The sequence below is a fragment of the Bufo bufo genome, chromosome 6 (genome assembly GCF_905171765.1).
Source record: "Bufo bufo chromosome 6, aBufBuf1.1, whole genome shotgun sequence".
Classification (NCBI taxonomy): domain Eukaryota; kingdom Metazoa; phylum Chordata; class Amphibia; order Anura; family Bufonidae; genus Bufo; species Bufo bufo.
This window is the reverse complement of record NC_053394.1, coordinates 389,891,389-389,904,755: the sequence shown is the minus strand read 5'-3', so window position 1 is coordinate 389,904,755 and position 13,367 is coordinate 389,891,389. Positions and strand designations below refer to the sequence as shown.

The following is a 13,367-nucleotide window of genomic DNA, read 5'->3' as shown; positions in this document are numbered from 1 at the left end:
GAGCGGCTGCCGTGCGTGACATCCGCTCCGTGAATGACAGCCAAGACCCGATGCAGACTGCAGAAGCACGGAGCATTAACATGATTGATAATGCTCCGTGCCTCTCTGTGATCTCTTTACTACGAAATCACAGTGACAACTTTATCTCACTATGATTTCGTAGTAAAGAGATCACAGAGAGGCACAGAGCATTATCAATCATGTTAATGCTCCGTGCTTCTGCAGTCTGCATCGGGTCTTGGCTGTCATTCACGGAGCGGATGTCACGCACGGCATCCGCTCGTGTGAAACAGCCCTTACACTTTTTGTAATGTAAGGTGACTAAAAATTGCCTTTTTACACCGTTTTTTTTTTTTTTACAGTGTTCATCTGAGGGGTTAGTTCATGTGATATTTTTATACAGCAGATTCTTACAGATGCAGAAATACCTAATATGTATACTTTATTTATTTAAGTTTTACAAAATAACTGCATTTTTGAAACAAAAGAAATCATGTTTTAGTGTCTCCATAGTCTGAGGGACATATATATATATATTTTTTTTTTTTTGGGCGATTGTACTAGGTAGGGTATCATTTTTGCTGGATTAGATAACGGCTTGATTGGCACTATTTTGGGGTGCATATGACTTTTTGATCGCTTGCTATTACACTTTTTGTGATGTAAGGTGCTTTTTTGACACTGATTTACTAAAAAATTTTACGGTGTTCACCTGAGGGGTTAGCTCATGTGATATTTTTATAGAACCAGTCAATATGGACTCGGCAATACCTAATATGTGTACTGTTCTTTTTTTCCCTATTTAAAAAAAATATTAATCCGTTATTTTGGGAAAAGGTATCTTTATTTTTTACTAGAAACTTTACAAATTTTTTGTAAAACTTTCTTTTTTTAACTTATTTTTTCACTTTATTTTTTGTCCCACTCTGGGACTTCAACTTTTGGGGGTCTGATCCCCTTTACAATGCATTACAATACTTTTGTATTGTAATGCATTGGCTGTAAGTGTATTACACAGTGTAATACACTTACAGCTTCCTGCCTGTGATATGTAGGAGGCTGGATCTCACAGGCTCTCACGGAAGGCAGCCAGAAATTATGTACATGTACTTCATGGGTCCTTAAGGGGTTGATCCACGAAAAAAAGGAAGATTTTATGGAGCGTGCCATCCAGTTTGTTTACTTGAGAGTGACAGGACTGTGTTTCCTACTGTCCATTCTACTCTCCTCCCTCCCTCCGAGTCCAGCTGCTGTATCTGTCATCCATTATAGGCTAGGTCTCATTCCCTGGCCTGCACTCTCGCCAGCAGGTGTGATACAGTGATGTCATTGTACCTGCTGGGCTGAGAGGAAGAGCGCACAGACCTGAGATAATCCCCCGGCCTGTGCACTCTCCTCAGCTCAGCAGGAGAGATGACATCATCACATCACGTCTGCTGCTGGGAAGAGCATGATGTGCTCGGTATTAAGGAGCTTCACTACTGTAAGGGGCACTAAGGGACAGTACTACTGTAGAAGGGGACACAAAGGCGGCAAAACTACTGTGTGGGGTCACTAAGGGGAAGCAGTATTGTAAGGGGCATAACTACTGTGTGGGGGCACTAAGGGGGCATAACTACTGTTTGAAGACATCAAGGGGGCATTCTCCTGAGGGCACTAAATGGGAATTCTACTGTGAAAGGGACTCTTAGGGGAGATAACTATGGTGGGGGGAACTAAGGGGACATTCAGCGCCTCTTGTCCAGCGCTAGGAAATGTTTTATTTATATGTATTTAAAATGACTGATTGGGTAGAGGTTGCAGGGAAGTTGCTCAAGGTGGGGGGCCAACCTGGCCTAGTTATGCCCCTTGGTCTACTATTAGATCGTGATCTTTTTGGCCACCACTGCTTTAGTCAGTTAATTCTTGTATTTTGTGCCATACCTTTCTGTGGATTTTTTAAACTGAAATGTAATAAAATTTCAATAGAATATTTTGGTATATTATTCATCAATAATAAAATGTATTTTGTTCTTGGCAGATGACTGTACCAGGAACTTAGAGAAACATCTGGTATCTTTACATTTTGAAGTAGATGATCGTGGTATCATACAAGATAAATATGAAGAGCATGCCAATATCCAAGATATATCTACATCCAGTCAGAGCAAAAATGTATTATTTGATCCTTTTAAACAGATCCGATCTTCTGATTCATCACAGACTGTAACACAGAATAAAAGTAGTAAAAAAGGTAATAAACATCCAACAGCCCACGTAATAGGGAAGACTTTTTCATGTTTAGAATGTGGAAGATTTTTTAGATATAAATCAGAATTAGTGAGACATCAGAGAGTTCACACAGGGGAGAGGCCATTTTCATGTTTAGAATGCAGTGAATGTTTTAAGCATAAATCAGGTCTTGTTGTACATCAGAGAGTTCACACAGGGGAGAAGCCATTTTCATGCTCAGAATGTGGGAAACGTTTTAACCAGAAATCAGCTCTTGTTATACATCAGAGAACTCACACAGGAGAGAAGCCATTTTCATGCTCAGAATGTGGGAAATGTTTTAAAAATAATTCAGCTCTTATTAGACATCAGAGAGTTCACACAGGGGAGAAGCCATTTTCATGCTCAGAATGTGGAAAATGTTTTAAGCAGAAATCAGCTCTTGTTTTCCATCAAAGAATTCACACCGGGGAGAAGCCATTTTCTTGTTCAGAATGTGGGACAAGTTTTAACTATAAGTCAGCATTTATTAGACATCAGAGAATACACACCGGGGAGAAGCCATTTTCATGCACAGAATGTGGAAAATGTTTTAAGCAGAAACCACATCTTGTTGATCATCAGAGAAATCACACAGGAGAGAAGCCATTTTCATGTTCAGAATGTGGGAAATGTTTTCACAATAAATCAGCTCTTGTTGTACATCAGAGAACTCACACAGGAGAGAAGCCATATCCATGTTCAGAATGCGGTGAATGTTTTAAGCATAAATCAGCTCTTGTTTTCCATCAGAGAGTTCACACCGGGGAGAAGCCATTTTCATGTTCAGAATGTGGGAAATGTTTTAACAGTAATTCAGCATTTATTAGACATCAGAGAGTTCACACAGGGGAGAAGCCATTTTCATGCTCAGAATGTAGTAAATGTTTTAAGTATAAACAAGTTCTTGTTATACATCAGAGAATTCACACCGGGGAAAAGCCATATCCATGTTCAGAATGCAGTGAATGTTTTAAGCATAAATCAGCTCTTGTTTTCCATCAGAGAGTTCACACCGGGGAGAAGCCATTTTCATGTTCAGAATGTGGGAAATGTTTTAACAATAATTCTGCATTTATTAGACATCAGAGAGTTCACACAGGAGAGAAGCCATTTTCATGCACAGAATGTGGGAAATGTTATAACCAGAAATCAGCTCTTGTTACACATCATAAAACTCACAGAGAGAAGCCATCTCCATACTTAGCCCTTTAGTGACCGCCCTTATGTGTTTTTACGGTAGTCAGTGTCGCTCACTGGCTTTATTCTATCAGCTACTCCTTTTTACAGGGAGATAAAACAGAACCTTGCTTTGAGTTACCAGAGGTGGCCAAGGGCTTGGAGTGATGATTGGGACCACTGTCAGAGCTCCCCAAACACGTATTGTCTCCTGTATTGAATGAATACCAGACTCAAAGAACAGATCCAGTTAAAAGTGAAAGTTTAGACTGTATAGATATCCTCTCTAAACAAAAATGTTTGGTAAGAGGAAATAAAAAACTCCTATAGGGCCTGATATAAAAAGATAACTATCTACCTATTCCAGCCCCAGTCTGTTCTACCTTTTATAAGTATTTGTAAAATTAAAAACGTCAAATATGATCTTGTCAAGAAACCGTCATCTCTTACTGGGTTTCATCAGTAATGTGCAAGTTCTCCCAAAAAGTGACCCAGGTGAGGATTGCCTCATTACATAGAAGCCATTACTCGCCCTCCTAAACGAATATCATCTTAATCTGCACACCCTGACCAAAATGTATGATTCTGTAGATAAACCCAACAAGTGGGGTCCTCGGCCCCCCTGTATTTGTAGAAGTCATGTGGTTCACTCATCTCACATGAATTTACCAGTGGGTAAATCCTTGGTCATTTTCTTCTTTGTATGTCCCACCAGCTCTGGATTTTTTATGTTTTTATAAATGAAGACTTGATATAAAATATTTTTGTTGGATATATTGAATTTTTGATCATTTTGTTTCATATGACTGTTTTCACTCCTATTATTGTATGGTGATACGGAGATATGTTTTATTTGGAGGATCTCTAATATTCAGGCCATTCCATGAGCTCCATGGGCGCAGTTACAGTTTTGTCTGGGTTTATAATCGGATGTCTTCCACCTGACAATACTAGAAGTAATGACGATACCTCGGATGGAGAAGGGGGGTAGTGATCCTTTACTGTTTCTATGGATGGTTTTGGACGCTGCCCCTTAATATATTGTGTCGGTGATTGCTTGTTTTGTGCACATAGTGGTTTCTACCTTGCCAGGCAGGACCGTTATGGTGCAGAAGCATCACTTGTCACATTTGGATGCCCCAATTACAGTGACGTGTAAATGTCCCATAGGACAAAATATATTTTAAGAGTATCAAAATATATAATAAAATACAAGTGAGAATAAAATAGAAAAAACGTCTACATAGTTTCTCTTTTCACATGAAGCAAAAAAAAAAAACTATCAATAAGACCAAAACAGGGGACCAATTTTAACCATTTATTTTGGTGTCAGTCTGTATATTTAAAGAATAAAGAGCTTGAGTTTGAATTAAAAAGAAAATAAGTCTCAGAAAAACATATTAATAAATGCCCCATGCGTCATGTAAACAAAAGTTGTAAAAGTTAGGTAGGCAACAATGTGACGAACAACGCACTTCGCTGCCCCACCTCAACTACGTCGAGCTCACAAGACATGGTATAGTCACTGGTTACCAAGACGTGACGTTACGCCCTGCCGGAGGAGCATGTAAGGTCAGCTTGGTACAGTTTACACAGTTGCCTCCTATCCACACGGGCACAGAGAGGCAGGGGGGTGAGCGACAGTGGTCCAAGCAGCCTCCGGCGTAACTCCACACGCGCTCACAGCCCTGACAAGCTGAGACAGCCTTTTCACTGCCCCAGTGAAACTGCGCTTTCTCAGCCCGGGTAGACTGCCACCAGTTTCTCATTTGATATAAGCCTGGTCCTTTAACGGGATTATATAGGGTGAGAAACCAACCCGCAGTAGCGTATTACTATGCTGAAACACGGATGTGGGGATTCGTGATCGAGATACAAGGACAGCACAAGATTAAATTATATATTTAATCGCCTTAAGGGCTTACTAGACAGTACACAATATAACAGAGAATATATACAGTGGTCCGATGTGCAAATACAGGTAATATGGTACAAACAGGATTAAACAGAACAAGAGTCAGTTACTGGATGGCTGAGTAGTCCTTTGGGTGGTGAGGAATAATGGTTTGCTGTAAGGCTTTGCTGTAGTCACATGGGCGGCAGATATGTCAGCGGTTTCCAGGTCCCTCCAAACACGTTACTCAGTGTGACCCCCCTTCAGAAAGAAACGCCCGCTGGCTTGCATGGGCTTTTTTTTACCTGTATCTGGCCCTCCCTGCCTCTGGGGGGGGTCCACTCCTCCTCTGCTGGTGCTGGCAATCAACGACCCACAAAACCCATTAGAACTCATAGCTCCAGACCAGAAGGTCACAGGGAGATGGTTCTGGGACCATCGGGTCCGCCTGGGTTCCAACTACAGGTGGAGACCAAACGTGCCATTATTAGGTTTCTGTGGGGAGATCTGTGTATCTCCCCTTCCTGGCATCCTACCACAAAACTACGACCAGGGACATGTTCGTTTTGGCCCCAGGGTCGCAGATATATAACTGACTTATGCCTGTGATGGACGGTCAATTCATAATTCCTTATTAATCCCCGGTTCAAGGGTGTCTGAGGGAATTGATTGAACTGGTTACTAGCTTAGACCCCTTACAGAGAGGATTTCCTGCAGGATGAGATTGGCCTCCGTACTGTCTAAGTTAGGTGTGATTTATGCACAAGTGGCCTAAAAGCCAGGACCCTCTGCGGAGTTCTCTGACCTCTGCTATCTGGCTGCGCTTTGAAGCAGGGCCCCCCTGTGGAGTTTGATTTTCTCTTCCCACTCCTGGAGCAAATGGCAGGGACTCCATTTTCCTCACACACAATTAATAAAAATTAAAGGGGTTGTCCGGGGTCATAGCTGAATCCGGGCATATCCCCTTTTTCACCTAGGCAGCCCTTCTGAGATGATCAGAGCATCAGAACATTTCAAGTTTTGTTTTTTGCTTTTTTGTTTACATTTTTACCCTGCTAGGCGGAGGTTTTTTCAGTTGTTTTACAGGCTAGGGCAGCGCTAAAGCCTGCCCATTAGTGCCGGTGACGTCACCTGCAAAGCTGCTAGGCAGAAGCCTCCGCCTAGCAGAAACCCTGTAACGTCACCGGATCTGCAGAAAAAGCCCTTGTCCTCTGCGATAAATGTTGCATGCTCCCCTCTGAGGGGCTGTCTGAATGAAGAAGGGGATATGTCTGTTCAGCTCTGAACCCAGACAACCCCTTTAGGATTGGTCCATTAAACCACCATATGCTCTAAATAAATGTGTATGTCATTAAAGGGGTTTTCTTGATGGCCTATTATCAGGTTTGGCCATAACTATCAGATTGGATGAGATTGAGGGGTCTGATACCTGGCACTGCAGTAGCGCTGCAACTCTGTGTTCCCCAGACTCCGACGAAGTGTCACTATAAGTTGCTGCTATCCAGAAGGGATAGTAAGATGCAGTGCTTCTTTACTGGAGAAATTCAGGTGCAAAAAAATACAGGCAAGGCATAGGGCTGTCTTCTCCAGTCTCCTACCTGACAGGTTTGAGGGTGTGCTGAGGAAAGACCTGAGCTGGCTGTCCATCTCTCTCTCTCTCTCTCTCAGAAGGCTGGTACCCTGCTAAAGGCTGGAGACCCAGGGTCAGTGTCAGAGTATCCCGTCTTGGCGTCTTCTTCTGGTCACTCATGCAGTCTGGCAGAATATCCCCCTCCAAGCACCGTTCCCTAACTGCAGAACACTAGGGGCTCTGATTGCTGTCCTTATATACCATTTCTACACTAACTTGAACCTTGTAGTGGGAGGGGTGGAGTTGGGAAACTCACCATAACATATACAAAGTTACAACTCCCATCTCTCATAGACTTGCATCAGAGCTTCCATAATACTCAAAGGCAATAACACAGCAGTTTTTCTAGACAAAAACAGAGTTTCCGACATAATAACATAGCTAAACCAGACATTCAAAAGGTCAGTCTGTCTGAATAACATGGTAACATAGTTTATAGTGCTGAAAAAAGACATATGTCCATCCAGTTCGGCCTGTTATCCTGCAAGTTGATCAATAGGAAGGCAAAAACAAACAAACTGTGAGGTAGAAGCAAATTTTCCCCACTTAAGGGGGGGGGGGGGGGGGGAATTCCTTCCCGACTCCAATCGGGCAATTTGGTGCTAAACAACGTCTGGCTTTTTTCCTCTAAAACATGCTCTTTTGCAACCCTATGGTAGCTGTTGAAAATTACCAGCTTCTCATTCAAAGTCCCAAAAGTCTCTATGTTCATTAACCCTTTCCACGGCGCTGTGCAAATGAACAGGGTATATATGACAAAATGCATATGAAATACAGTTATGCAGTATTAAACAGTATAAATCAATGCAGGTTAACCCTTCAAACTGAAATAGAGTCATGAGTTGATGAGTTTGCATAGGGGAAGCTGGATTAAATGTCCACAAATGTCCAGACTTCAAAGAACCCTTGCTTTAGGGCACTACAGCACCCCTACCAATCAGATGGTCTACAGTAGCTCTGGCCACAGCTCCATCCATTGGGCTGTGGTCAGAGGTGGTGACCAATCACTTCAGTGAGAGCAGCTAAGATGAAACTATCTAAATCTGCTCCACAACTAGACATCTACTGCAGAACATCTGATCAGTGGAGAGCACAGTGTCGGACCAATGGCAATATGATGAGGATAGGCCAACAGTATCAAAATTGTGGAAAACCATTTTGTGAAGGGGGTTGTTTAAAAGACAAGATTTTATTAGACCTCAATTAATCAAATAAATTAGGGGTACATGGAAATAGTGCCAGTCGCACCAGATATAATTCTTTGAAATCAATGGATATAGGGATCTACACTCAATGATTCAGGGGTTGAGAGCAGCTTCCCCACTCTGAACCAATCCCTATTCCAACATTGGAACACTGGTGCAATAATAGACACAAGTGGCAATGGACAGGTGACAATAAAATCACTTGCAGAATAAAAATAAATCTTAAATGAACCGTAGTTACTAAATAAGCGAGTGTCCACTCTTCTCTAATTAATGGAGAGGGCACGGGCTAATCCCACACAGTCACTACTATGTATGCAGTTGGGACATGGCCCAAACGGTCCAAACAGAAAACATACTGCTTGCTAAGTAAAATTTGTTTGCCCTGCTCTAAATAAATAGCCCTTCTATGAAGTAACGCAGGCTCGAGGCGTTTCTGCATCATTAGATCCTCCTCAGGAGCCCAACAAACAGAAGACTATGAGCAGTGGTATAGAATATAGTAGCAGTAAAGGCACACAACCCCTCTCACATAGGGGCAGCGTTCCGGCGCTATGATGGCCGTGAAGCTGCTGCCGAAAAGCCGGCTACTTAAATGTCATGGCTCCACCCTCACTTACGTCAGACGCAAGTCTGCCCTCCCAGTCACTCGAGTCCGTGCCGGAATCAGCGCTGAAGATATCAAGCGCCGCGCTACGAACCCCATACTGCAAGGAGGAGGGAGAGATGCAGAGGGACCAAATGTCCCCTTTAGGGAAAGCAGGGATCATAAGGCGGATATATCTAATGGCAGGAAAAAAATACATTGTGGGAGAGGGATTCAATGCTCATTATACGGATCGCAGAAAATCGCCTACAGAGGAAAAATCATAAATGTGTAAAAGAATGCACACAATCAAAAAGGACAAATGTACATAATAAAAAAGAGAAAAAATAAGTATTTACAAATACACTCCCACTAATAGATGGTAATGATAGGCCATTGTATATGAATAATAATACAACAAGTATGGCATATAATAAGTGCAGTTCCGCATCAGCAGTATCAACCCTAATAATGTATTCAAATGAGGAGGCGGCAATAACCGTGGTTGCAATGGTAAAATCAGCAACAGAGAAGATATTGTACTAATCGGAGCATGTATAGGATATATGGTCATTGAGACCTTTTGGTCGTACAGTTTTAAGCTGAAAGGTCCATCTCGCCTCTTTTTGTAGTACGCACCTGTCATAATCACCACCTCTACGTGAGGGTCGAATTAATTCAATGCCCTGGAATTGAACAACCCCAGGGTCACTCGCATGGCATTCCACCACATGTCTTGCCACCTGGGTATCGCCTCCTTTTTAATGTCATTGAGGTGTTCCCCAATGCGTCTGCAGAGCTCTCTCACCGTTTTGCCCACACACTGTAATCCACATACACATGTCATTAGATATATCAGACCTGTGGATTTACAATTTATAAAAGATCTGATATAATAGATGTATCCAGTAGTGGTGCTCGAAAATGTGCCACCCTTCTTGATTGAGCCGCACGCGTTGCAGCCCCCACATCTATAGGTCCCCAACAATTGGTCCCTGAAGGAGAAGGGGGGCTGCACAGCTGGAGTATGGAAACTGTGAACCAGTCTATCCTTAATATTTCTACCCCTTTGATACGTAATAGAGGGGGTACTGCCCACCAAATGCCCTATGTCGGGGTCCGCTTGTAGAATGCCCCAATATTGTGACAAGATTTGTCTCACAGGGCCGTGGGCTTATCATAGTTTCCAATGATCCTAATCTGGTCAGATTTTTCAATCCGCGTGCAAGGGTTTAGCAACGATTCCCTATTGCTACTCAGAGCTTGATGATACGCTTGATTCAAAACCGAATACCAAAAAACCACAAACGTAAACCAAAATGTCATGTGTGGAACCATAATCATCAACCTCACCGAAGATAATCCACCACACATATAATATACAAAATATTCTTCTTTATTAAATACATCCAAGTAGTATACAAAATATCAATACGTAACGCCCCCGAGTGGCATTACCACTAGTGACGGACGAACATCTGCCGGGACGGTTCGCGACCGCGATCAAATGTTCGCGAACCGCAAGTTCGCGGCGGGTCCCATTCATTTTAATAGCAGGCGAACCTGAAAAACCTTCAGCTCATATTTGCAGCCAAGAAATAATTACTAGAAGTGCACAAATAGTCCCACAACATGGACAGTGACATACCAGATCTATTATTCGAATTTGCGATCTCCATTCTTTATTTTTTTCAATGCAAAATATCGGCAATATAATTTCCGCGTACGCGCATGCGCAAATGCACTATAAAGAAAATATATTTGTATATAACACCCAGCTTCAATCTGTTTTTTTTGGCAGGGCGACTGGTATATCACACCAGTAGAAATTATTTTCTCCCTCTATATACCTGCAGTATCGCAGCAGAACTGCACACAACTGCCGCACAATACAACTGCACTATAATATACACTGCTCAAAAAAATAAAGGGAACACTTAAACAACACAATGTAACTCCAAGTCAATCACACTTCTGTGAAATCAAACTGTCCACTTAGGAAGCAACACTGAGTGACAATCAATTTCACAGGCTGTTGTGCAAATGGGATAGACAACAGGTGGAAATTATAGGCAATTAGCAAGACACCCCCAATAAAGGAGTGGTTCTGCAGGTGGTGACCACAGATCACTTCTCAGTTCCTATGCTTCCTGGCTGATGTTTTGGTCACTTTTGAATGCTGGCGGTGCTTTCACTCTAGTGGCTCAGGTAGTGCAGCTTATCCAGGATGGCACATCAATGCGAGCTGTGGCAAGAAGGTTTGCTGTGTCTGTCAGCGTAGTGTCCAGAGCATGGAGGTGCTACCAGGAGACAGGCCAGTACATCAGGAGACGTAGAGGAGGCCGTAGGAGGGCAACAACCCAGCAGCAGGACCGCTACCTCCACCTTTGTGCAAGGAGGAACAGGAGGAGCACTGCCAGAGCCCTGCAAAATGACCTGCAGCAGGCCACAAATGTGCATGTGTCTGCTCAAACGGTCAGAAACAGACTCCATGAGGGTGATATGAGGGCCCGACATCCACAGGTGGGGGTTGTGCTTACAGTCCAACACCGTGCAGGACGTTTGGCATTTGCCAGAGAACACCAAGATTGGCAAATTCGCCACTGGCGCCCTGTGCTCTTCACAGATGAAAGCAGGTTCACACTGAGCACATGTGACAGACTTGACAGAGTCTGGAGACGCCGTGGAGAACAATCTGCTGCCTGCAACATTCTCCAGCATGACCGGTTTGGCATTGGGTCAGTAATGGTGTGGGGTTGCATTTCTTTGGAGGGCCGCACAGCCCTCCATGTGCTCGCCAGAGGTAGCCTGACTGCCATTAGGTACCGAGATGAGATCCTCAGACCCCTTGTGAGACCATATGCTGGTGCGGTTGGTCCTGGGTTCCTCCTAATGCAAGACAATGCTAGACCTCATGTGGCTGGAGTGTGTCAGCAGTTCCTACAAGACGAAGGCATTGATGCTATGGACTGGCCCGCCCGTTCCCCAGACCTGAATTTAATTGAGCACTTCTGGGACATCATGTCTCGGTCTATCCACCAACGTCACGTTGCACCACAGACTGTCCAGGAGTTGGCAGATGCTTTAGTCCAGGTCTGGGAGGAGATCCCTCAGGAGACCGTCCGCCACCTCATCAGGAGCATGCACAGGCGTTGTAGGGAGGTCATACAGGCACGTGGAGGCCACACACACTACTGAGCCTCATTTTGACTTGTTTTAACCACCTCAGCCCCCATAGCTTAAACACCCTTAATGACCAGGCCACTTTTTACACTTCTGACCTACCCTACTTTCACCGTTTATTGCTCGGTCATGCAACTTACCACCCAAATAAATTTTACCTCCTTTTCTTCTCACTAATAGAGCTTTCATTTGGTGGTATTTCATTGCTGCTGACATTTTTACTTTTTTTGTTATTAATCGAAATTGAACGATTTTTTTGCAAAAAAATGACATTTTTCACTTTCAGTTGTAAAATTTTGCAAAAAAAACGACATCCATATATAATTTTTTTTCTAAATTTATTGTTCTACATGTCTTTGATTAAAAAAAAAATGGTTTGGGTAAAAGTTATAGCGTTTACAAACTATGGTACAAAAATGTGAATTTCCGCTTTTTGAAGCAGCTCTGACTTTCTGAGCACCTGTCATGTTTCCTGAGGTTCTACAATGGTCAGACAGTACAAACACCCCACAAATGACCCCATTACGGAAAGTAGACACCCTAAGGTATTCGCTGATGGGCATAGTGAGTTCATTGAACTTTTTATTTTTTGTCACAAGTTAGTGGAAAATTATGATTTTTTTTTTTTCTTACAAAGTCTCATATTCCACTAACTTGTGACAAAAAATAAAAACTTCTATGAACTCACTATGCCCATCAGCGAATACCTTGGGGTGTCTTCTTTCCAAAATGGGGTCACTTGTGGGGTAGTTATACTGCCCTGGCATTCTAGGGGCCCAAATGTGTGGTAAGTAGTTTGAAATCAAAATCTGTAAAAAATGGCCGGTGAAATCCGAAAGGTGCTCTTTGGAATGTGGGCCCCTTTGCCCACCTAGGCTGCAAAAAAGTGTCACACATGTGGTATCTCCGTAATCAGGAGAAGTTGGGCAATGTGTTTTGGGGTGTCATTTTACATATACCCATGCTGGGTGAGTACGGCGATACCACATGTGTGACACTTTTTTGCAGCCTAGATGCGCAAAGGTGCCCAAATTCCTTTTAGGAGGGCATTTTTAGACATTTGGATCCCAGACTTCTTCTCACGCTTTAGGGCCCCTGAAAAGCCAGGGCAGTATAAATACCCCACATGTGACCCCATTTTGGAAAGAAGACACCCCAAGGTATTCAATGAGGGGCATGGCGAGTTCATAGAAAAAGAATTATTTTGTCACAAGTTAGCGGAAATTGATTTTTTGGGGTTTTTTCTCACAAAGTCTCCCTTTCCGCTAACTTGAGACAAAAATTTCAATCTTTCATGGACTCAATATGCCCCTCAGCGAATACCTTGGGGTGTCTTCTTTCCAAAATGGTGTTATTTGTGGGGTGTTTGTACTGCCCTGGCATTTGAGGGTCTCCGCAGTCATTACATGTATGGCCAGCATTAGCAGTTTCTGCTATTCT

At 43.0% G+C, this 13,367-nt stretch overlaps 1 protein-coding gene across 1 annotated transcript in view; it reads left to right on the top strand.

The window, feature by feature from the left end:
• LOC121003518 (zinc finger protein 850-like) overlaps positions 1-13,367 on the top strand; it is a 732,238-nt gene that overhangs the window by 38,214 nt on the left and 680,657 nt on the right. Inside the window, exon 5 of the mRNA XM_040435420.1 lies at positions 2,021-3,061. Coding sequence (XP_040291354.1) covers positions 2,021-3,061 — 1,041 coding nt within the window. The remainder of the gene's footprint in view (positions 1-2,020; positions 3,062-13,367) is intronic.